Here is a 26258-nt window from a genome sequence, read left to right as displayed (position 1 = left end):
GGGCAGCTCTCTGGGTGCTCAGCACCCCTAAAGCTCTGATCCTAGAATCGCCCGTCTATGAGTATGAACAATTGACAATGTGCTGTGCAGACTCCGGTGTGGGAATGACGTCAGCATCGTAGAAACAGGAGCAGACAGGCTGTAGGCACAGAAGAAGGAGTGTCTGAGCTGTGGCCTCCCGCCGGAAATCCACATAAATTATCTATAAAACCAGAATAAAAGTGTCATAGGACACAGAAACAAACATGAGCCACGATCCCCGCCCACTGTTTTATTTTATTTATTTCTGATTGATTATATGGAAATGCCCCGGCTGTGGAACGGAAAGTAAAGGTAAAGTGACGTCTATGCAGCAGTCTCTGGGAGTGTCTGCTCACAGAGCTGCTGGTTCAGTGTGGGTGAGGATCAGCTCCAGCAGGACTTGTAACCGAAGGTGATGATGATTATGCTGCTGCTCCTCATACCTGGTAAGGAAGTTGTTCTGATCCTGTTTGAATGCAGGCTCATGTTTAAAGCTAGGCTGATGTGATGTGTGCAGTCTGCTGAGTGAACCTACCTCTCTGCAGCTCTCATGCAGGGCAAACACTACAAATAATGAAGCATCATTTTGGTTTCAGTCCATCCATCTGTTTAAAGCATCAGTGTTTCAGGGTGAAGCCGGAAACTGACACTTAGACGCAGGCTCAGAGGTAAACAAACACAACTTGTGCTTGAGAATTAATCATGAATTTGTAATAACGTTAGATAACAATGTGAGCTACAGAAATCTAAAAATCTAAATAGAACCTTTACTATCCCACGAATGAGAAATTTGGGTGTTACCACACAAGGTAGTCCTATATGCATGAACAATAAACAACCCAAATTCAAACATAAAAATGTACAGATACATGTACACAAATGTGTGTGTGTGTGGGGGGGATTCCTAATGAATTATACAGTGTACAGAGATGAGTCAGATAACCATGTTAAACTGTGTTATAGAGTCTGACAGCTGCTGGTGAGAATGAAACGTGTGTGTTAACTATGTTAATCACATAGCTGTTCAGTTCAGTTTGGATTAAATCGTTCCTGCATGATTCTGATTCCATATTTTGATCTCCTGAAGTAAAGGTCTTCATCTCAAATAACCTTTTCAAGGTGTTTTTATCCCCTCTTGGTGTCAGGATTTCAGTATTTTCTTTGTCTGGTAGATATCTGAAACATTCTAAATCTGTGTTAGTTCACATAGAATAAGTGAAGATTTTATTGTTTTTTGTTTGTTTTTTAAATTCCCACCAGGCTTTCAGAGGTATTTTGGTTAAGGCTTGATGAAGCTTAATACTGGAGCTGATCAAAGGCAGATTAGTGACTTATACTTTTCCACAAAACAAACGTTCTTTGTGCAGCCAAGGACAAAATAAACTATTCTCATTGATCCCTGATAAACCTCCCACCGCCTGGGTCAAGTCACTACAATCAAACATCTGGAAGTTTTTATAAAAAAATAAAACATCACAAATATTTCTGTGCTTTAGAACGACCAAATTTATATTACTATTTCTCATGCAATAGATCCAATCAGGACCCAGTACTAGTTATGCAGGGCAGCATGATGACCAATGCAGCTCTGGTGCGTTGGCTTCTACTGCAGCCGCGCCACAAAAAATGCAGTTTTTGTATCACTACCCCACTCTTCCACAAGTGGGGTCAAAAATGACCCTAAGCAGTTCCTGTGGAATCTTCTATGAAACTTTCATTCTTAGCAACTCTGACTGTCCCACTTACACTTCTAAAGGATCAGGAATTAATTTTTACACAGTAACGTACATGATTTATAGTCAGGGCTGCACATAAGTGGTCTGCAGGTGCGCGTTCGCTGTCAAAACAAAAGTATTCCCAGAAATTCTGAGAATACGCGCTTCTTTTGCGGTGGAGGAACACCAAAGTAATTGCTTACAGAGCTTGCTTCTTCGACATCTTTAAGAGTTCTGAACAAATGTCTGTCCTCCTCCAGAACATCTAATGTACGCAAACGAGCGTTCCAACTTCTTATCTGGTGCGTGTCTTTTATTTTGACAGCGAATGCGCACCTGAGGACCATTTATGTGCAGCCCTGTTTATAGTTTTCTGTGCATTTCAAACATTGTCCTTTCTGATGTTATTTTTTTAAATATCTAAAGTAACATGGCTGCTATGAGGCCAGCTAGGATCCCTGTGGCCCTACAAATGATCCAGGACGGATGGGATGAAGAGCCCATCGGAGGCATTGACTCAGACTCGGACATCTCAGATATAGAGGACCAGACTATTGTCCCCCCACTGGACAAGGCCAGTCAGACACGGAGGAGTCCTCTGATGAGTCCTCTGAAGAGGAAATGGATATTGAGTCTAACAGAATGAGCCCATCTTACTGCTCTAGCCACAATATTCTGAATTAGTCAGCCAGGGCTTGCACCTGGGTCTAGTACTGTCTCCCCAATAGATGCGTGGAAGATGTTCATGTCTGATAATATAATAGAAGAGGTGCTGACATGCACAAACATGGAGGCACGAAGAGTAGCCACAGACAGGGGAAAAGAGTGGAAAAATGTAATCAAACATAAGCTGACCTTCATTTGATTGACCATTCTTGCAGGAGGTGAGACGAACTGGGATGTACCAGTCGGTGTGTTTTTGGGAGTCCTCTGCATAACCCATTGTTCAAGGCCACTATGTCAATTCAAAGATTTGAAGATATTCGCCGTTTCTTGCACTTTGCTTTTTACATTTTTATATTTTTAATTTACATTTAAACTCTATATTGTGTATATTGTGCATTTTGCTATTTATCGTACTGTTTATTTTAATCTCTGTGTGCAGCGCTTTGTAACTACCTGTCTATGAAAAGCGCTTAATAAATAAACTTTACTTACTTACTTACTTATGACAAGAGGACCAGAGCCTGCCGACTGAAAACAAACCACGTGGCAGCTTTCTGCTACATATGGGACCTGTTCCTGGTCAACTGCAGGCAGAAATTCATGCTCAGTGATTGTGTTACAGTGGATGAACAACTTGTGCCTTTCAGGGGGAAGGCCCAGCTTCTGCAGTATATGCAGAGCAAGCATACAAAAGTGATACAAGGATACAAAAACTGCAATTTCTTAAAATTAATGAAAAAATAAATAAAAATGCAAAGGGCCTCATGTCACAAACATGTTTTATGAGGAATACCTCAAATATGAGAATGTTACAACTCTTCGTTTTAAAGATTTTGAAGAATAACAACCGAGTTTATAGCAAAATGCATTGTTTCTATTTGGGGTCATTTGTGACCCCACTCGTGGAAGAGTGCAGGTACTGGTAGGTTGTGCATCCAAGGGTTAAAATCACACAAGTGAGCAAAAGGTAAATTACTGAGAAAAACCAGAAAAACAAAACTGTGAGAGCTTCACTTTATTTCCAAGCTCCTTCGTCCAGTTACAGCCAGGGAAAAAAAAATTGAATCTCAGCTGATTTTGTAAGTTTGCCCACTAACAAAGAAATGATCAGTCTAAAATTTCACTGGTAGGTTTATTTGAACAGTGAGAGAAGGAACAATATGGAAAAATATCCAGAAAAATGCATTTCAACAATGTTTTAATTTAATTCACATTTTCACAAATAAAGTAAATATTTGAGTCCTTTCCAAAACATGTTTTAGTACTGTGGTATCGCAAGAAAGAGAGAGTGATCCGTATGGCAGAATGCTGCTGCAGGACTGCTCTCCCTTCCCTACAGGACATTTACGCCAGGAGATGCTGGACCAGAGCAACTCAGATTTTGAAGGACCCGTCCCATCCCAGCAACGAACTGTTCCAGCTTCTGAAATCAGGCAGAAGTCCCCCCACCACCACCACCACCACCATCATCCTTAAGTGACTGAGACAGGACTCATAACCACATTCTCACATCATCCTGAATCCTGACAAAGGAGGGGGGGACAACTAAGCTGCAGTGCCTTTTCACTCTGCAATACTTTTTGTTAATATCCAACAGTGCAATAGACTTTAATACTTGAAATGTGCAATTCCCTTGTATTCTTATTCCTATTTATCTGTATTTATATATGTGTATATATGGCATATTTCTGCTCACATTCTGTAACTTCTGTCGGTGCTGTGCTATTGGAAACCGAACCCACCTGAGGGATTAATAAAGTTTAATCTAATCTAATCCTTCTAGCCTCACTATAGCACAAAACACGTTAACACCCTCCTTACGCAATGTACACACACCTGTAAGTTTCCAGATTGTTTTATTTTATTTTATTTCTATTTACATAACTCACCCACTTGCTGCACATAATGCCGTCCTTGTATATACTCATTCACTGTATATAAAGTTCTGTCTGTGTCTCTCTTTTTCTTTTTTTTCTTTGCACAGTCGAGGAGCGTATCAGGTCACATTTCACTGCGTGTTATACCTGTATAACCATGCACGTGACAAATAAAGAATCTTGGATCTTGAATCTTGAATTGAACATAGATACATACATCCTAAGTTCCTGTTATTCATATCAAGAAACAGATAGAATGAGTGTGCTGTTACAATGGTAATGCCAGGAGAGGCAGTATATTATTACATTACATTAATGTTGTAAGAAAGTGAAAGAAGTGAGTGTCCTGTAGGAGGCAGTGAAATGGACACTGATGTTCTGAACAAAGAAGGTTCAGTAAACAAGTTGCAACGATACTCCTGTGTAAGGCTCAGTTATTTTATTGTTATTTTTTTGAAGATGCAACAAGTACTTAGTGGCAGAACTTGTGTTGGCAATCACAGATGTGTCTTGTAGCTGACAACACGTTTTGCACACATCTGTGGGGGGATTTTTTTCCCCACTTCTCTTTGCAGATCCTCTCCAAGTCAACAATGTTTCATGGCTGATGTTTGACCACTTGAGCCTTCAGCTCCCTCCACAGATTTTCTGCGGGATTAAGGTCTGGAGACTGACTCTGCCACTCCAAGACCTTAATATGCTTCTTTTTGAGCCAATCCTTCATTGCATTGGCAGTGTGTTTTGGATCACTGTAATGCAGCAATGCACACCCATGGCTCACTTTTACTTTGTGGACCAGAGGAAGCAGATGATTAACTTCTGAGAGAGGAACTGTGGTACTGCATGAGGAAGTCTGTGAGGGTGGTGCAGGACATCTACGAGGACAGAGAGAGGTGTGTGGGAGGAGTGACAGGTGGTTTTAAGGTGGGGTGGGATCATATCAGTTATCTGCTCTGAGCTCCTTGTTCTCTGCAGAGGTGATGGACAGAATGACAGATGAGGTCGGGAAGGAGTCTGTGTGGACTCTGATGTTTGCAGACACTGTGATCTGTAGAGAGAGGAGGGAGCAGGTGGAGGAGAGCATGGAGAGGTGGAGGTATGTTGTGGAGAGAATAGGAATGAAAGTTAGTAGAAGCAAGACAAAATACATGTGTGTGGATGAGAGACAGGTGGGGAGGTGATCATGAAGGAGCAGAAATACCTGAGGTTAACCATCAGAACAGAGATAAAGAAGACAGCACAGGCAGGGTGGAGTGGGTGGAGTCCATCAGAGGGACAGCTTAGACTCAGACAGGCTGACACGTTTGCACATGTGCAGAGGACGTCTGCTTCTACTGAGTCGGTCACTTCTGTTGACTCAGTCGGCTCCTCTTTACCGGTTTAGTTCATCTGTGAACCATCAGGAAACACTACCTGATGGAGTGAAGCATTTGTGTCCTGTGTCTCTCAGCTGTTACAAAATCACAGCACTCACCTGCTTTATATTTTTCTCCTCAGGTTCCCAGCATGCCTCAGGGGTGGAGGTGGAGGTGTATGATGGGCTGGAGTCTGTCCTGCTGCCCTGTCAGTTACCAGCTGATGTTTCCAGTGACTTCTTAGCAGCAGTGTGGGACCGTGAGGAGCTCAAGGACCCAACAGTCCACGTGCGTCTGCAGAGTGGTGACGATTTTAAAGATCAGAACATTCGTTACACCAACCGAACATCAATGAGAGCCGACGCTCTGCAGACTGGAGACCTCAGCCTCACTCTGAGGAAGCCCACAGTCTCTGACAGTGGAAACTACACCTGCAACACCCCAGTATTTAGAGGAAATCAGAGCCAGATCGATATCCAACTGAAGGTCACAGGTCAGTGCTGCAGACAGAGATCACCATCCTCATGAATACTGTTATAATTTCAGTAAAATTTGTGTTTGCGCTACAGAACCTCCTGCAGTCTGGCCCATAGTTCTCTCAGCTGTCCTGGTTCCTGTGGTTCTCCTGGCTGCTGGCTTTGGTGTCCTCATGTATCATAGATATAAAATGATGAAGAGCAGAAAAGGTATATAAGTGTGTATGACTGTGTGTGTGTGTGTGTGTGTGTTCCTCAATAAATAAAAGCAACAGCAATCGTCTCCCCATCACCAGTTGAACATGACACCCACAGTTATAGTGATATAGACAGAGACTTGGTTATAATAGAAACAAGTGTCGGTACCCTGGAGACTGATGCTGCTCTCTCAAGGAAACAGCACAAAGAGGACGACAAAATACTTAAACTACTCACAGGGTAGTTGTTACCCCCCATTCTAGTGCATCTACTGGTGACCATCTGTAGGTCAATATGATTGAACTATAATTTCATATAAAATACAGTAAAGTTCCCTTTAGTTCCAGGGCAGTCAAGGCCTTAATCAGAGGCTGCAGAAGACCTCAAAATATTTTCCTCCAGCTCCGATGGAGTCATAGAGCTAACAATGTTTGATGGCACTCCCACATGCCTTACCCACCTGATCAGTGCTATACGTTTTATACGCACCAGGTCATAGTAACTCATCCAGTCATGTCACTCTCATTATACAAATGAACTAACATGATGATTTGACTCCACAGCAGCTGGTAAGTAAAAGAAGCTGCTCATGTAGAATCACAGATCCTCATCAAAACCAGCTCCCACTCCCATTCAGGGGAAACATGAGTCTGTCCAGCTGTTTCCAGCTGTGTCAGCGTGAATGCTGCACACACGCAGTTCAGCTCCAAATCAGAGACACACTGAAAACTAATGGTTACACAGCAGAGGAGATGATGGAGGATCTCACTCACTGATGTCATGTGACATCAAAACAGGGGGAGGAGTCTGTCCAGCTGTCCTTTCAGATCACAGAAGAAAAAGATGTTCCTCTGGACGTCAAAGTGGAGTGGAGACATCAAAACACGATGGTCCATGTGTATAAGAATGGTGGTAATCAGTCTCTATTAAAGGACCAGAATCACAGAGACCGCACAGAGATGAATGAAGATCCTCTGAGAATTAAAGACTTCAGTCTGAAACTGAAAGACCCCCAACTTAGTGATCGTGGAATCTACACCTGCACTGTCTATGACAGAAATGCAGACATCCTGCTACAGGAAGTAGTGACTCTTAGTGTCAGAGGTGAGTGTAACAGCTGTTTTTCCACAGTGTGAATCCCAGATGTGTAAACCTTTGAGTGTGTCCAGCTGTTTCCAGCCATGTGAGAATAAAAGCTGTACAGCTGTTTGTGCAGCCTCACACATCAACACACAACAGTTCAGCTCCAAGTCAGAGAAACACTGAAAACAGGAGTGAAGAGCTGCTGGTTACACAGCAGAGGAGATGATGGTCTGTAAACCTCTGCTCTCCCCTTAGTTCCCGAGGTGGTGGAAGTAGTTAAAGGGATGCAGTCTGCCATTCTGCCATTTACAGCTGAAGTCCTGAAACACAAAGACAAGAAAGTCCACGTGCGTCACAATGGCCAAAACCAGTCTCACGATCAGGAGGTGAATCAAGAGCCACTGACAAATGGAAACCTGCAACACACTGATGATGGTACCCACACCTGCACTGTCTACAGTGAGAGTGAAGAAATCCTGCTACAGAAAGTCATGTCGATCACAGTCAGAGGTGAGAATAAATGTGTCAGAGTGCAGAAAGTAGCAAAAAGTAAAGCAGCTGTTTGTGCAGCCTCACGGATCAGAACCAGAATACTAATATCCCTGTTGAAGTTACCGTATTTTGCAGATCATAAGGTGCATTAAGCAATACAAAACAGTCACTGTCAAACTTTATTCAACTCATTCAGAGTATCTCTCAACATTGTTAACATTGCATAAAATACTGAACAATACACTTACTTTTTCAGTTCATTCCGCTTCCACAAATCCTTCAAATTCTTCATCTTCAGTGTCGGAGTTTAACAGTTGGGCGATTTTGGCATCAAGCATGCCCGGATCACACTCATCTTTATCTGAGTTGGTCGGTCGGTGCTAAGCCCTGTGACAGACTGGTGACCTGTCCAGGGTGTACCCCGCCTCTCGCCCTAAGACAGCTGGGATAGGCTCCAGCACCCCGACGACACTTGAGACTGGTGCCTTAGCCCAAGCATCCGTGATCCATTGGTGTAACTTGCCCGTCCATCCAGCCCTTTGGGTTAGTCTTGAAGAACGCGGGGAACTTTTCTTTTGGCAAAGACTTCCTCTTGAAAATGACCATGGGTGGTAATTTTGGCCATTAGAATGGCAACCGCGAACTACAGTGAAGGATGACTTCTCCTTCCCTGTGGTGAGTATAGACACTGTACTGGTCCCTGTTTTCTTGACAGTATAGTAAATGGGAATTTCAAAGGTGAGGCGACCTCATCAATGTTGGTGATGTGTTCTGGCCAGATCTTCTTTTTAGTGATCTTATTCTTGCAGTAGGTGTGAAAAATGGCCAGCTTCTCTTTGTAATCCGTAAGCAGTTGTTTCGAGATGGTAGTTCTTGTGCAGATTGAGAGATTATGCCTTTTCATAAAACAGAAGCACCAAGAAGGTCTTCCTTGGCACTTAGCAGGTGCCATTGTGGGCTCCTTATACGCACACACAATATGGTAATATTATGTTGAAGTACAGTTAATATTACTCTGTGAGGCTCCTGACTAAGGAAGCCGCAATTCTACAAGAATCCATCAAGTGGTGAGGTTTTGTAGCTTATCCGTGGGAACACCAAGGCGTTCCCAGGCCAGCCGAGAGATATGATCCCTCCCGCATGTCCTGGGTCTGCCTAGGGGCCTCCTCCTGCTGGGATATGCTCAGACACCTCACCCAGGAGGCATCCTCGTCAGATGTCCAAACCACATCTACTGGTTCCTTTCGATATTGAAGAGTCCCTCTCAAATGACCGAGCTCCTCATCCTAATTCTAAAGGAGAACAAAACGTGCTGTTTGTATGTGTGTGTTTTTGTTACAAAACACATTTAAAAATGTCTGTGGAGACTCTCTAACCTGATCAATCAGCTGTAATTAGGATCAGGACTGAGAGCAAAACCAGATTCCTGCATTCACACCTGCCTGAGCTGAATGCAGCTTACTCCCTGTGATCATGTGACACGAGCAGGTCATCTGCTCTAATCTGACCTCATGCACTGAACTCTGAGATTGTTGTTACTGAACTTAGTCGGGACCAGATGATGTGCTCAGGATTGAACAGGTAAAGAAACACTCTTTGGTGCCTGATTCTCCGCCTGAAGGAGGGACGATGCAGTTTTGTCTGTATTCAGTCCGCATCCAGGGTTTTCAACATATCCTGTTCAAATTTTCTGTGATGGTAGATACCAATAACAGGTCAAAGGTCAATGTCATAATAAATATATAAAATCAGTAGAAACTTGATATTGCCCACACTTTTTAATGGATCGTCTTTAAACTTCACAACAATACGCCAGGGCTCGGCCCACTGCTGACCTTCACTTTAATTGTTAGCATGCAAGGTCAAAGTTGACTTTGTAAAAGTTTTACTGAGTAGTATATCATATGGAAGGTCATGCAGAGAGCTGTATCCCATATTACATGTTTTCAGTATAATATGACATCACAATGACGCCACACAGGTGCACAAGATCAATCACACACTACATGAAAACGTCTCACAGCTTATAGAAGCCAAAGACTTCAGCCTACTGAGCTCCACTCATCTGGATAAAGATAATAAAACACACCCTTTTAGTATGTAATAAAGGTCAGAGGTCATTGACATTGACACTCGACCTTTGACCCTCTAACTGTGTAAACATGTGTAATTGTGATGGGACACAGACTGTCAAACTTACTAACACACCTTAAATGTAGAAGCACTTATGGATGAAGCTGATATTGTGGGATTTAAAACCTGGATTGACGATACGGTCATCAGATTAGTGCGCTCTCTTCCACTGAAGCAAGAGCGCGCACTACTACCTGAAGACGACTTTCTTTACAAAAGCACATTCTGCTTAGTTACCACTAGGTGGCAGTAACACTTCTAAACAACTAGTATGTCCATTCCATGACACTTTCATTACATGGAATGCCTTCTGCACCTGAAGGCAACAGGAGGGCACACCTGTGATCAAGTGACCAGCTTCACAGCAGTGATAATGCTCACAGTATTCAGGAAACAGAGACAAATGAATGATAATTACTGAGATAAAAGCTTGATAATAGTTGTGTCAGCATAACACAGCAGCTCAGTGCAAACATGATTTTATAAACCCAGCGGCTCAGGCCTGTCATTAAAGAAGAGCAGCTCACAGCTGTACACCGCTGTAGTATTTATGACTGCTGAGTTGAAAAGCTCAGAGCTGAGCTCTGGGCTTTTTGTCAGCACCCAGAGCTCGTGGTCGAGGCCTCAGATTTGGACGTGCTAATTGTTGATAGAGCTCAAGAATCGTTGCCCCAGTGTTAACTCCAGGTCATCACTCGATGATCTGCAAAGATCAGAGAGACCTCCATCCTTTCTAGTTCTCTGCTGGTGGTCGGGGTACATGCACAGGTACGAGTGGTGCTACAGGATGGTGTCAGAGCTGAACACATAACGTGTGCTGTGATGAGCAGCAGCAGCAGCTTTTATGGATTCACATGATCAGTGTTTCTTTCTTCTTTCAGCTCAATGCTGTCATATTTTTATGTGTGTATGTCAAGCATCCATTTCATGAAGGGATGATTTTGGGTTTTATATGTTATCGGTGCTCAAATCACCTAAATCATAAACTGGACACATAATCTGATCCACTTATTATTCTCATACATTCTCAGTTTCGTCACTGACGAAGCTTTAGTCAGCTGCGATTGGTCGGTGAGCCCGATTGATGACCTCTGGGCTGACGCATGCACTGTTTCCCTCCTGCCGTTAGTGCAGCTGAAATGTCAGCTGTGTTGTTTTGTGTTGCAAACAATTTTGTCTCAACAATTTTCTGTGCATGACTCATTTTATTTATGATGACGGGTCCTAAATCTGAGGTATTCCCACACAGCAAATGATTATGATGAAGGGACCAGCTCTTCACCATCACATCTGGATTTTGTGGTTGATCTGTTTTTAACGTGCTGTCGCTCATAAAGATGTCACGCTGCAGCAGCTGAGATTTGTGAGTGATGCTGTCTCACAGCTGTTTCTGGGTTTGAGATTCATTTAAAAACTCCACACAGACACATGTGAACACTTCAGAGAACAAAGAGTCTCTCAGACCTCAGAGCGGGTTTGAGCTCAGGACCAGGACTTGTTTACTCAGCAGCTCAACACACCTGCAGGTTGGATCAACAGGTGCGCTGATGGAGCTCAGGTCTGTAAATGTTTTACAATAAAGAGCTCAGAGATAAAGATCAGACTGTGATGCTGATTCTTTCAATAAAACAGGACGTGTATCTCTGAGGACCTTCGGTCCACAGCAGTCCACCACACTGAGGGTCTGCCCTAAAACATCACTAAACACACAGGTTCTGTTCCATGAAGAAGGTCTGCGAAAACTCTGAGTTTGTTCATCCTCAGATGAAGGAGACATATCTGATGCTCAGTCAGTTACCATGGCAACAGATAATGAACATATCCAAACAAAGTTATAATTTTTAATCTATGTTTAATTTTATTTCAAACAATACAAAGAAAGTCATTCAGGAAACAGAATATGGAAGAATACGAAACAAAACGCAGAACATGTGACATCCCTCTTAAACACTGACAGTCTGCAGCCTCCATCAGTGTGTGAGTGTGTTAGAGTTCAGCACAGCGTCTGTATGCAAGTCTGAAACCTACACAGGTGACAACAGGAAACGCAGACTTTCTGAACCTGCTTCCTGAGCAGATGTTACTGTGTGCACAGGTGAGAGCTAACAGCTGTATTTAAAACAGATTAAAGCACAGACAGCATGAAGAAGAGGAGCAGAGGGAAGGATGAAGGTCCATCAGGCCCAGTGTGTCCTCAGCTTCCTGTTCAGAGACAAACATGATGTCAGCTCCTCACAAACAGTCAGCCAATCTTATCTTAATGATCTTGTAGTACCATATCCAGTGTTGGGGAGGTTACTTTTAAAAATGTATTCCACTACAGATTACAGAATACATGCCCCAAAATGTATTTTGTAACATATTCCGCTACATATTCTGAATACTTTGAATTACTTAATATATTATCAAGCTTTTTACAACTACATGAATGTACTGTTGCTGTGTGATTTATTACTATTACTGAAGGCTACTCTCCACACCAACACCAACTAGATGTTTAAATCTTAATATAAATGAGTAACAGTAGGTGGACATTAGGTAAGGCTGCACTTTTTGCAGCGATCTCATATAGAAAACTATTCCACGCGTATATAAAACAGGTCTGCTGCTCTGAACCGGAGTAAAGGGACCTCTGGCTAAAACGTCGGGTTCGTGTCGGGCTTGTAGCCGAAAAATAGCTTTAGTTGTTTAGGTCAACTTTGCTAGCGAGAGACAGAGAGAGGCATTGAAAGGCTGCTCCAAAGGAACTTATTTTTTCGGAGGAAACACGAACACAGTGTACAGTCGAGTCTTAATAGCTTACTTACAACTTGTTTGGGTACCTGGGTCATTGACCCAGTGGTTTCTGTTTTGTACCTTTTATTTGTGTTTTCATCTTAGTTTATTATTGTGAAGGGTTTTGCATTTCTATTTTGCCCAATTCTTCTTGGTTTGGTTCCATACTCCCTCTATTCTGTGTCCAGTCAGTGTCTGTATCTGCCTACCTGCTTGTGAGTCTGTGTCTGTAAGGTCAGTCTGTGTTTCCTGTTTTACTTTGAAAGTCTGTGTCTCATGTTAATGTGTCTGGTTTTGCTTCCTTTGTCTCGTCAGCCCTGATTTGCCCCAGCTGTGTTTCCCTCCTGTTTCCCATTCCCTGATTGCTCCCTCTGTGTATTCAAGCCCTGTGTTTTTGTTTGTTTGTGTCACGGTCACCATCATATATGCTGTGTGTTCTGGTTCCTTGTGTTAGTTTAGTTTAGTTACTTTTTGAGTTTAGCATTAAAGCTGTTTTGAGTTCACGTTTTGTCTCAGAGTGTCTGCACTGCCTGCACACAGCCCTTACATGGCACAATTACAGCTACACTGCCAATGAGGCTACTTTCTTTCGGGCTATGCCTGTAACACTCTGCCTATTGCCTTCATATTAATTTTTTTTAAAAAAAATACTTCACGTCATTATGCGAGCAGCAAGTAGGGGTGACATGGGCCGCGAGATTGATACACAGACATTAGAGCCTCAAGTGTTTTGTTTGGGTTTCACTGGTGTGGAATTACCAAAAATAGAGAGGAGACAGCCTAACATATGAAACAGGAAAGTTTGAAGCCTAAAGACTTAAAGAATTTGAAGAAAAGTTAGGGCTGGACCAGGTGACCCCAAATCCTTCCTTAGTTAACCCTTTAAGACCTACCATAGAACCAAGAACGCCAATTTCAGCCCACACAAATATATCAACAGCAGTGATCACAAAACGGTGTATAACTGAAGACAGTAGTGAGATCTTTAACCAGGTCTTCCCATTAACACCTGACCTGTCCAGAGGGTCAGTCAATGAGCTCGTCAATAGCTTCAATGCTAACATGTTAAATGTTATGGACACTATTGCTCCCATTAAGGTGAAGGTTATCTCTGGAAGGAAGAAGTCTCCATGGAGAAACTCCACACTGGTGAAAAATGAAAAAAGAGAGTGTAGGAAAGCTGAGCGCAGATGGAGAAAAACAAACCTCCAGGTTCATTATGACATCTATAAAGAGAAACTTCACAATTATAATTTACAACTGAGGAGTGCAAGGAGGTCCTACTTCTCTGACATCATCACCAAAAACAGCCATAATGCTGGGTCTTATTTTCTACAGTTGACAGGCTAACAAACCCTCCTGTGTCAGTGGCAGCTGAACTTCGACCATGGCCTGCAATGACTTTGCCAAATTCTTCACAGAAAAATTGGTACATCAACAGCAGATTCAGGATATGTACTGTGTCCACCGAAAAACTCTTTAAACACCATGAAACAGTTTCACTCTATTAACAGCAAAGACCTGGAGGACATCTTAGGTCAACTGAACTCCTCTTGCTGTTTAGATGTCCTGCCAACAAGTTTTTTCAAAAAGGTCTCAAAGACTTTGGAGTCAGACCTGTTACAGATTGTCAACTTTTCTTTAATGTCAGGTGTGTTTCCAGAATCACTAAAAACTGCTGTAATCAAACCTATACTGAAAAAGGACAATCTTGACAAAAATAAAAAAAAAAGTAAAAAACTACATTTTCCGTGAAAATGACGTCACTTCCGGTTCCGGGGAGGTAATGGCGGACATGCGATAGTTCGTACTGATGTCTATTTCAATGTAAAAAGTGTTACGAACAGTTGATCGGATCGGCAAAACGTGTTTCTGGAATATTATGTTTTTGTTGCTGCAAGTGTTTTTTATGCAGTTTTTGCAAAGCTATATGTGGAAGGAAACCGTGACCTAGGACAAGCTGATGGTATAAGATGTAAGTACAACTCCTCTGGTTTCATATGCAAAAAAAATTATTGCGCTAGCTTACGTGGTTGCGGTGCTACCAGGATTTAAAAATAGTTACGCAAAAGCACGCCCGCTCCGACCGGCTTTAAAGGGTTAAGCTGCCAGGGATTCCCATGATGCACTGGGTGTTTCTTCTTCACTCACTATGTGTTAACAGACCTCTCTGCATTGAATTGTACTTGTTATTAACCTCTGTCTCTCTTCTACAGCATTTCTTTATCCTGTCTTCCTTCTCTCACCCCAACCAATCACAGCAGATGGCCCCGCCCCTCCCTGAGCCTGGTTCTGCTGGAGGTTTCTTCCTGTTAAAAGGGAGTTTTTCCTTCCCACTGTCGCCAAAGTGCTGCTCATAGAGGGTCATATGATTGTTGGGTTTTTCTCTGTATGCATTTCTTTATCTTACTATGTAAAGCTTTTTGAGGTGACGGTTGTGATTTTTGTGCTGTACAAATAGTACTGAATTAAACTGAACCTTTACATTTGTGTGGAAATGTTACCTGCTCTCAGTGATGGCTTCACAGCACCTGAATCAGCTGACTGCACTGTAACACACAGAGACAGAACTATGAGAGTGTCACACGTGTCATCTGTCTTCAACACTGTTTCACATACTCGCCTGTAGCGTGCTGGTTTCTGACAGTAGTGAGGTAGACTCAGCAGGTGTTACTGACCCACAGTCACTGTGAAGACTTTGCCTGCTGACAGAGCCCCCACTGATCTGCTCTATGTGCCGAGTCTGCTATTCAACATGCCAGAGGCAGCTCACACCCACAGAGCCAGGATAAATTTAAAACGGCGTTTTCGTGTGAAAACGCTCCGCGTCCGCACTGAAATGGCCTAAAACACTTACGTTCCAGTACTGCGCATGCGTGGAACTCAAGACAATTCAACCTGTCTCATTTCTGTCTGCCATTTATTTACTTTCCAGCTCTTTGAAACATCTCTTTGAAAAGCAGTTTTTTAAATGGACTAACAATGAGGTGGAGTTGTTGCTGTGAGTAACACAGACGTACAAAGTTGCAAAAGCGATTGAGACTTAAAGAATTTGAAGAAAAGCTCTGTGGAGCATGTACAGACTGATATTAATCTTTAATAGGGCTGTCAAAACAACTGCTGTATAATGCCCTCTAATAGCTTAGTTTAATTGGCCACATGACTGCATCACATGACTAAAATGTGTCATTGTTTTTGAAAAGTCTTTGGGTTCGCTGTCCACACTGCAATGCGAAAACACCATTTTAAAATGTATCTGTTTTCGAGAGCGTTTTCAAAACGCTGTGTTTCCCTTGTCCGAAAACGCTGTGGACGGAGGGTCAAAATGGAGAAAAAAAGATTTGCTTTCAAACGAAAACATATTAGTGCGGACATGGCCTTCACGAGTCACTGCACATGATATCAGCTCAGGGTGAGACATTTTAACACCTAACGGCGTTTAATCAGGAAGCATTACGCACAACATGTCTTTCATCTGCTCTAAACATATGAACAGCTGCCTATCTTGCACACCGATATAAGCCTTAAAAATGTACCCAGAATGTGCTTTGTTTTCTCTAGTGAATGATCAAACATCAGGGCAGTAGCGGCTGTGTTTGCTCCTCTATGGCATGGACATTAAAAGCTCTGATACTGAGATAATGATCTACCTCGTGGTGTGGATGCTGTTTGTAACAGACTTTATTATTTTCATCCATGAAAACTTTAATGTGTTTTGGGAAGTTATGCCAGATCAAAAATGATTGAACTAAAGGAGCCCGAGTGGTTATATTGTTATTGTAATGACTCCTCAGGCACTGTGTAGGTGTTAGACTGACCCGTACAGTTCACTGTGAAGACACTAACGAGGTCAGACATTTATGAAGACGATGACTTACAGGTGCACTGTCAGCACGTGGAAATCCATATAAATATAGCTTTTAATATTTTAATAATAACATAATTTCCTGTTGTACCTGAGTGCGTGGTTTTCATGGTTACCTGTCCTCCTGCCAGGCTTCCCCTGATTTCTGATGACCACCTGATCATAAGTGACGTCAGCAGCACCTGAACAGAGACATGGATGAGGTGATGCTGGTGGATTAGAAACAGGAAACATGACCGTCCTTTTCTGAACATGTCCACTCTGAGCCTCTATGAATGTCTACAACTGAACCACTTTCTCTGTAGGGACTTTTAGTCCTCTGGGCCGTGATGCATCGATGTGTTAGTGTTACAGTAAGTACAAAGACATGCTTGTCCACCTAAAGAGCATTAACCAGAGTAGTAGCCCACACAACACTGAGTCTCAATACCACGGATATGATTTTCCTTCCCTTTCGTGATTCTTCACTACTTTGTGTTTGGCTGTCACATACAATCCCAGTAACACACTTAAGATTGTGTGACATGACACAAAGTTCAAGGAGTATTAAACTTCTAGGCAACGTCTTATATGGCTGTAGCCCAGGTGGCAGAGCAGGTCAGCCACTAATCAGAAGGTCGGTGGTTCGATCCCAGGCTGCCTCCTGGCTGCATGCCGAATATCCTTGGGAAAGATATTAACCCCATGTTTGCCTACTGGTGGTGGTCAGAGGGCCCGGTGGCGCCAGTGTCTGGCAGCCTCGCCTCTGTCAGTGCGCCCCAGGTAGCTTGCCATCACCAGTGTGTGAATGACTGAATGGTGTGTAACGCGCTTTGGGGTCCTTAGGGACTGAGTAAAGCGCTACACAAATACAGGCCATTTATATAACACTGTATATTTTCTGTTATGATCTGCTGTTTTATCTGCACATTTGTTGTAAGAAACAAAACTTGATTTAATTAAATTCATTTTTAATGGTTCATCTGTACCTGCAGTGTGAATCCTCACATCAGAGTAGACAACATATGGATCAGCATGATGTGTATCTGGAACACACACACAGAATCACACACAGAGGTCATATAGCCTGAAACTCAATTAAAAAAATGAGTCACACTCATAACATGTCGGCGTGTGTTTGTAAAGGTCCTCAGTCGTTCAGGTCATCATAGTCTAAGGTGAAATAAGAGCATCAGCACTGTAAGTTTCCTGAAGATGTTTCATCCGAGAAGCTTCTTCAAGTCTAAGACCAAATGGAGTTGGACAGTCCCACATCTCAAGCCCCAGTGGGACTTGAACCTTAAAAGGATCATTGACCCACTATTGATCATGTCCCTCATGACATGAGTCAAGGTGTGAAGTGGGGGTCATTATCAGCACAGGTTTTAATAAGGTCTCTTAATGGTTTCACCCAAAATACTCACTACTCATAAACAAGGTGAAGGTTGTTGTGGTTCTTATTACAGTTACATAAATAATGAAGTACACAGAGTTTAAGTTCTAAAGCTTTACATGGCAGGCCATAATAAAAAAAGTATGTGGCCAATAGAAGGTCACAGCATTAGATAAACATGGACTAAAATCCAAATAACGCACATTCACCGTGTAACGCTCGGAGAAAGAGCAAATAACCCAAGAGCAAAATCTCAGACTTCAGTCATCAGGCAGCACATTAAATATTTTACTCTTTAGGCACTTAATGTCAAACCTCACTGTAATTGCACTCCAGCAGCATGGTTCCATGGGAAATATGTCTGGATGCTAAATTAGCTGACCTGCAGTCCAGATGTTTTACCCACTGAAACATCTGAAGCTTTATAAAACCAAAAGTTCTCTTAAAGGAGCAGCTGAGATCGACCAACATGGAAACATCTGGCCTCAGACTGCAGCAGCTGGGCTCCTTGTTGTGATAAAAAATAAAAGATATAAAGTCAATGTGACAGAGGTCGTACCATTTGCTTCATTTTTCTTTTTGCAGTGGAAAAGAAGTCGAACTAGAACCAAGAGCAGAACCAGAAGAACCACAGGAACCAGGCCTGCTATGAGTGCAGTGAGAAAGGAGGTGAGACCCTGAGGAGGTGATGAAGCAGTGTCAACAGAAGAGTTCACAGGAGGAGTGGAGTCTGAGCTCCTGTGCTGAGGAGGATCTGCAGGAGAAGTGATGCAGACGGTTCAGTCATTTTATCAGCAAGTCATGTCTGTAAACAGGAAGTGATGTCACTGTTCTGACCTCTGACCCTCAGAAAGCTCTGAGGAGACGATCCAAATGCTTCAGTAGCACAAGAGTAGAGACCTTCATCAGACTGTTTGACCCTTCTGATGACGAGCTCTGCTGCTGTTCCAGATCCAACATGACGTCCATTAAAGGAGAAATAAGCAGCAGCTGTGTCACCGCTCCTCTCTCTGCAACGCAGAGTGACATCACTTCCTGTCCACACAGGAAGTGCAGGAATCTCCAGGATCACACCTTTATCTGACAACAGAAACACAAACAGAGCAGAGTCAAGAGCTCCTCTCAGAAGAGAAGCTTCCTGTCTGAATGAGCACCTTGCTGACTTCCACAGTGACAGTCTTACACTCTCAGCTCACTGACAGACATGTATCCAACATCTGGAAACATCTGCACAGAGACACAGCTGGAACATCTCCCCGTCTCTACCTGAAACACTGATGGACACTTCATTACTCTGCTGTCCAGATGAGTTCTCACAGAAGTAATGTCCATCAGAGGAGACGGAGCGATCCAGAACACAGGAGGAACCAAGAAGCCTCCCAAAGCCTGGAGCTGCTCCACAGTCCTCAGTGAGTCCTCCTCTGGTCCTCTTCACTGTCCATCCATCAGCTGTCTGTCCATCATCAACACAACTCAGAGACACTGAAGAAGATCCTCTGAAGACCTGCTGAAGGTTTGGACTGACTGACAGAGACACTGGAGGACACACACACACACACACACACACACACACACACACACACACACACACACACACACACACACACACACACACACAGAGTAAATGTATTTGTGTTCTTGTTGGAGTCTCACTGATTGTTTCACTTCCATCAACTCACCTGCAGAAACAGTCGGTGCAGACAGCAGCAGCACAAACACACCTGCAACAGGAGGTCAGAGGTGGTTAGAGTTTATTAGTTGCAAGGGACAAGTTACCACCTGGCAGGCTCTCCCAAGGCCAATTGGTGTTGAATGAAGGAGTATTCAAAATACTCCTGTGAAATATGTATATTCTGAATTTTTGGAACCACAGTTGCCAAAGATGTGGTTGATGTGTGAAACATCACCTTGCTGATGTGGAAGCATAGGATGGGTCCTGAAACCAATCTCCTGGAAATGGCTGATACTGAGACAAGCCAAAACCAAGCTATAGTAAAAGTTAAGGGTGGCTTAGGTAAAGCTCCATGTGCATGCAAACACAGGAAGGTATGTCCTGAAACTGTGACCTACATCAAAATCCCGAGAACACCCCAGTTTCTGAGTGTTACCAAGTCCTACAGGTGTTCAAAATAAAGTTGTAAAGTGTAAAAGCAATGTTGGAACACACTTAGGCACCATGTGCTTTTATTTAGTTTGTTTGAAGAGTATTGTACTGCTTAAAGAGATAAAAAGAGACTATCATAAACTATCATCTTCTGTGAGTACTGTGAGTACAGCATGTCTAAATAATGCCCATGTCAAGGCCCCTTATCATTCTTTAGAATATCCAAAGACCAAAGAAAAACAAGGCCTGTTTCTTTGAAATGATGGCACAGCCTCGTCATGTGATTTTAGGAATTAGTTTTTGGCATGAGGTGACTGTGAGGATCATCACGAGCGTGCACAGAGACCATAAGCACATTATGGAGCCACCAAAAAAAGCTAAAACCACCATCAGTTAGGAGCATTGTGACATGTTATTGCCCAATAATACCAATATTGTTAAAATCAGTCTCAGGATAATAGGATAGTTGGTTAGAGGTGTGTGGGTGTTTATATTTGTATCATACAGGACCTCATCATTACATTTACATATCCACAGGTGTCACGGCCCTCTACAGCCCCAAATCTCTTTGCAGCGGCAGTGCAAGAGTTTTCAGCTGTTGCTAATTGACCACGCCTAGTCAGGTGTGGATAAAGACGTACCTGAGGCTAGGTAAAGGTAGGTAGCTTTCTTTGAGGCTCACTAGTCTTTGCCTGGGTGGTACAAGCTATTTTAGCTATTTGTTAGGTAATTTAAGATGAAACCTCTTTTCGTTGAAATTCTGGTGTTTGTCCCCATATTTATGTTGCGGCTTTTGAGCTGAGTTGTAACAACAGATATGTAGCCCACATGTATTATCACAGCCGAACTGCTGTAAATCGAATGACCAGCAGATGTAAGTACTTCTAAATGAGTTGTTAAACAGGGCTTCGTCTGCAAAGTTAAATAATTGGCTGTAAAGATTCGCCACAATCCCTCCATCAGTACCCCTGACCATGGCGCATGGTTTTACCTCTTTCATCTCTTTTTCTGCGACATCATCTCGTGATTAATAAACAAACAGCACTTCTTCTCATGTGTTTCTGTTAAGGCTCAAATCAGTTTGATGTTTAAAGCTCGATGTGAAATAATAACTCCTGTCAAGTCTTAAACCAAACGTAACAAGCCTGTTTTTAAAATGTAAGGAGAAGGAAATACAGATCTTTGTTTAAACATGTAGGGAGTAAAAGTAAAAAACAGTCAGAAAAATAATTGTGCAGTGCAGAAACCTGAAAACCCCCAAGTAAAGTAAACACTGTTACTTCCTGCCTCTGTTTGTGGCTGTGGTGACTAAATGTTTCCACTTTAGTTACAGTGGTGCCATCCTGATACAGAACCAGGCTCAGCTTCAGTGAGCTCTTTAGAAACATCCATTCTGTTGCTGACGTTTCTAAAAGCAGACTGCATGGTCCCCCGAGACCTTGAACCTGCCATTTTGTTGTGTTTAAGTTTGTGTGTTCATCATCATGCACATTATCAGGACCTGAGGAGTCTCCTGCCTTTAGACTTACACACCTGGCTGTCTCATATCTGCAGCTTCATAAGGAAGCAGCAGTGGATCAGTCATCGGTGGATGGTTGAATGAAAGCAGTTAGGGATGCTCTACTCCTGCTCTTGTTGTTGCTTCGATTTATAGTCATCAGTCTGTCTCTTTGGGCAGGATTGTGAGACATCGAGTGGACAGATTGACTCTAGTGTGATTTTGAGAGAAAACTGACATTTTCTGGATCTCGTGGAGACTGGACCTTCCAGTTAGGGCTGGGTTTCAATGATCAATTTTCCAATTTTAGCTTGAATAAATATAAATATACTTTGCCTGATACACCAGAATCTCAGGTAAGAGAGCAGGTAAATGGATTCCACACAAAGATGTAAACACAAAGTGCCGATCGTTCACCCGACAGCACGTACACAGATACACTGTCGGGGCTAAAAGTCGACATCTCACAGATTCTGAGGCTGCAGGTTTCAGTACTCTCTGAATTCACTGAACCAGCAGCAAAAGAAGATCAAAACTACACTTCGCGTTTGGTAAACATCGTCATGAGTTCCCTCTGACTTTTGTTGTTTTGCTTCCACCATGGGAAAAATCACACTTTATGCACATCTCTCTCTCTCTCAGTGTACTACAAATCTCTGTTTTCTGCATTATTAGCTTGCTTATTACAAATCAGCCTACCATTGTTACGGTCAGCCATGTTTTTTTTATTAACTTCAACAAGAAAGCCTCTTTCTGCTGTTCAATACTGAAGAAATGTAAATGTAAAATGATACCAAATTACAAAATTCTTGGTTGTGTCTGTAATTAAACACTTCAGCATCGAGTAATGTTCATATGATGATTCATGCTTTTCTTCAGTTTCTAAACTACTATAGAAACTTTTAAGGTTATCTGCTATAAAAAGCCAGGCCAGGAAAATCTCCTTCATGTGTTGCTTCATATATCCTCACTTACTTCCACATAAAGGCATCTGCTGTGGTGTTCACACCTCCTATGAAATCTTACAAGTGTCAGCTTTCTGTTCATAGATATAAAATATGGATATTGTTAAATTCTCCCAGTTCTCACAATCTCACAATATGCACTGATAAGTGATCAGAATTATAATATTTCTGACTGTCTGAGGCAAAATGTCAGTGACAATACCCAGCCCTACCTCCAACTGCTCTGATCTTAAACCATGTTTTGCTATTCACTGTGAATAAATGCACTGCGTTCATCTGGAGGTAAGGGTGTGAGTCCTTGGTACTAACCTTTCGCTAGTGTCACCAGATATTTTTTAAACATCTGTAACTCCCATAACTCCTTGCCTATTTGTTCCATTGAAAGAATTCCAATGGCTTCTGAAAGCAATGACTTTGCTTCTCATTGATATTAGGGTCATTACATGGCCGCATGGTGTCACAGCAGCCATGCAAAGGTGAAGGTCGATGACTCTCTCTGCTGAGGTCAGGAAAGCGATTCTGCTCCCTGAAGACCAACACAGAGAGACTGAGGAGGAGCTTCTTCCCGCAGGCGATACGGTCTCTCAATCACACCACCACACAGTACTGACCCACACATATGGTTCTGACACACACATATGGTTCTGACCCACACATATGGTTCTGACCCACACATATGGTTCTGACACACACATATGGTTCTGACACACACATATGGTTCTTACACACACACTGGACATTCTGGACATTGTTTACACTTCATCACTTAATCACTTTAAGCATATTTGCACTGCACAAGACACTAAATAATGTGGATTGCACAACACTGGTCATTATATTCTTCATTTCCAGTTAATACTGAACAGCTGCTGTTATTGTGTATATATGTTTATATTTCTTCATACATTCTTATATATTTCTATACTGTGTATTTTGTTGTACAGTTATTTTATTTTCAACTTTAACCTGTCCTTGGCCCACGCTGTGGTACCGGCCTGCTTCAAATCCACCTCCATCGTCCCGATACCCAAAAACTCCAACCCATCTAGCCTCAATGACTACCGCCCAGTAGCACTCACCCCCATCATCACTAAGTGCTTAGAGCAGCTGGTCCTAGCACACTTCAAATCCTGTCTCCCCCCCACCCTGGACCCCCACCAATTCGCATACCGCCAGAACAGGAGCACAGAGGATGCAGTCTCCATCGCACTGCACTCTGTCCTCTCACACCTGGACAACAACAACACCTACGCCAGAATGCTGTTTATAGACTTCAGTTCAGCGTTCAATACAACCCTCCCCTCACAACTCATCAGGAAACTGACAGACCTGGGCATCAGTTCCCTCATCTGCAAATGGTTACTGGACTTCCTGACCAACCGCCCCCAACATGTCCGGCTGGAAAACCACTGTTCATCTACCATCACGATGAACACCGGTGTACCACAAGGCTGTGTGATGAGCCCTTTCCTCTACTCCCTCTTCACCCACGACTGCAGACCTGCTGATGGTTCCAACACCATCATTAAGTTTGCAGATGACACCACGGTGATTGGCCTCATCAGTGACAACGATGAGGCCGCCTACAGGGAGGAGGTGGATCGTCTGGCTGAGTGGTGCGACACAAACAACCTGCTGCTTAACACCGAGAAGACCAAGGAGCTCATCGTGGACTACAGGAGGAATGCTGACCCACATCCACCCATCCACATTAAGGGGACGGCTGTGGAGCGTGTGAGCAGCTTCAAGTTCCTGGGAGTCCACATCTCCGAGGATCTCATCTGGACGATCAACTGCTCCAAGCTGGTCAAGAAGGCTCACCAGCGCCTCTTCTTCTTGAGGACTCTGAGGAAGAACCACCTGTCCTCAGACATCCTGGTGAACTTCTATCGCTGCACCATCGAGAGCATCCTGACCAACTGTATAACAGTCTGGCACGGGAACTGCTCTGCCTCGGACCGGAAGGCGTTGCAGAGGGTCGTGAAAACTGCCCAGCGCATCGCCGGAGCACCACTTCCTGCCATAAAGGACATCTACAGGAAGCGGTGTCTGAAAAGGGCTGGGAAAATCATCAGAGACCCCAGTCACCCATCACATGGACTCTTCACCCTCCTGCCCTCTGGGAGGCGCTACAGGAGCCTCCGGACTAAGACCACCAGGTACCGGAACAGCTTCTTCCCCACAGCTGTCAGACTCCTGAACTCTGCCTCCTGACATCTGACCCATGTTAACACATGGACTGAACATACACACACCCACAACCACCTACACACACACACACAATGGACAACTGTACCCTCAAACACACAATAATAACATGGACTGAACCACCACTCACAACCACCAGCACTTTATATAGATACTGTAGAAATTATCCACATATCTAATTTATCTTAACTGCACTACTGTATAGCTCTGTGTAAATAATCATTCTGTACATACGATAATTTTTAACCCTACAACTGTTTACAACTTGCATAGTTCACATTTCTGTATAACTGTATATCTCAGATTTCTGTAAAGTTATTTATTTCATATTCTGTATAGTTTTTCATATTTATATCCTGTTCATAGCCTGTACATAGCTTGTACTCACTACAGCCTGTACATACCTATAGTTATAGAATATTCACAACATACTTCATACCGTGTACATTATAACATACCATAATAGACCCATTTCTGTAATATACTTACATATCTATATTATTGCTAATATATATTGTAATATATCTGTATCACTAAAGCACTTCTGGATGGATGCAAACTGCATTTGTTGCCCTGTACCTGTGCATGTGCAATGACAATAAAGTTGAATTCTAATTCTAATTCTAATATATTTTATCTTATTCTTTCCCAGTTAAATTTACCCTTCATTCTAATTTGTGTTGTACAGTTATTTCATTTTTAACTTTAATTTTTTATATTTTATTTTATTCCTTCCTAGTTAAATTGACCCTTTTTAATTTTCATATTTATTTCCTATCTTATTCATAGCCTTTTTTTCTTTAGGTCACGAGCAGTTGTGTAAGCATTTCACTGCATATCGTACTGTGTATGACTGTGTACGTGACAAATAAAATTTGAATTTGACTCTCATGTCTCCGCAGGTAATCTGAAACTCTATCCTAATGAGGACGCACATATGATCTTTATCTTAGCTTTCAGGTATTCAATTCAATTCAGTTCAATTTTCTTTTTATGCCTCAAGGTGCTTAATCACAAAGTCGACCTCACAAAGCAAAGATGAACCCACAGAGACTTCAAACTACTAGGATTCCCATTTCTCCCGCTGTCCTGTCATGAATGAATCCTGCTTGTGTTTCTACTGGAAGTGTGTGTTTTCCTCTGTGAGTGTGTGTTGGAGCTCAAATAATAGCAATTGTGAAGGATTACATGACAGTTTGACTCACCGAAGAGAAGAGCGGTAGATGGGGTCTTCATGGTGACTGAATGTTTGAAGTCTGAGTGGGAGAGACAATGTCAGCTTCACCACTTTCCTGTTAACACTTTCACAGCATCACTGTCTGAGCAAACCAGTGGCATGTGCAAGTGGAAGGGTGAATACATGCACCGGGGCTCTAGACTAACTTTTTGCCAGGGTTGCACCGGTACGCCTAAATTTCTAAAGTTAGGCGCACTCAAATTTTTCAACCGCATCGC

At 42.7% G+C, this 26258-nt stretch overlaps 2 protein-coding genes across 2 annotated transcripts; one reads left to right on the top strand and one right to left on the bottom strand.

Moving 5' to 3' along the window:
- The first annotated feature begins 445 nt into the window (after positions 1–445).
- LOC146389412 (uncharacterized) lies at positions 446–8035 on the top strand. Its single transcript, XM_084914366.1, has 6 exons — positions 446–467; positions 5777–6127; positions 6204–6320; positions 7143–7412; positions 7647–7901; positions 8019–8035. Exons 1-6 carry the CDS (start codon positions 446–448, stop codon positions 8033–8035), a joined length of 1032 nt encoding a protein of 343 aa, XP_084770492.1.
- Positions 8036–11481: 3446 nt separating this feature from the next.
- LOC146389411 (uncharacterized) lies at positions 11482–26039 on the bottom strand. The gene is made up of 9 exons (XM_084914352.1): positions 26009–26039; positions 19708–19749; positions 19295–19564; positions 18866–19108; positions 18588–18782; positions 17625–17681; positions 16773–16838; positions 15296–15340; positions 11482–11576 (listed from the first exon to the last, which is right to left on the bottom strand). The coding sequence occupies exons 1-9, from the start codon at positions 26037–26039 to the stop codon at positions 11482–11484; spliced, it is 1044 nt and encodes a 347-aa protein (XP_084770478.1).
- Between the last annotated feature and the right edge of the window lie 219 nt (positions 26040–26258).

This window comes from Perissodus microlepis, chromosome 3, assembly GCF_051167445.1.
Source record: "Perissodus microlepis isolate ML-2025 ecotype Zambia chromosome 3, ASM5116744v1, whole genome shotgun sequence".
In the NCBI taxonomy this organism is placed as follows: Eukaryota; Metazoa; Chordata; class Actinopteri; order Cichliformes; family Cichlidae; genus Perissodus; species Perissodus microlepis.
Note: the sequence above shows the minus strand (reverse complement) of the source record. Positions and strands in the feature narration are given on the sequence as shown.

Excerpts from the sequence above, each read along its gene's own strand:
- LOC146389411 (XM_084914352.1), bottom strand. The coding sequence starts at position 26,039 with ATGAAGACCCCATCTACCGCTCTTCTCTTCG. Across the intron at positions 19,565-19,707 it reads TGCACCGACTGTTTCTGCAG|TGTCTCTGTCAGTCAGTCCA; the intron begins GTGAGTTGATGG and ends TGTGTCCTCCAG. Across the intron at positions 19,109-19,294 it reads AGTGTCCATCAGTGTTTCAG|ATAAAGGTGTGATCCTGGAG; the intron begins GTAGAGACGGGG and ends TTCTGTTGTCAG.
- LOC146389412 (XM_084914366.1), top strand. The coding sequence starts at position 446 with ATGCTGCTGCTCCTCATACCTG. Across the intron at positions 6,128-6,203 it reads TATCCAACTGAAGGTCACAG|AACCTCCTGCAGTCTGGCCC; the intron begins GTCAGTGCTGCA and ends TTTGCGCTACAG. Across the intron at positions 6,321-7,142 it reads AATGATGAAGAGCAGAAAAG|AAGAAAAAGATGTTCCTCTG; the intron begins GTATATAAGTGT and ends TTCAGATCACAG.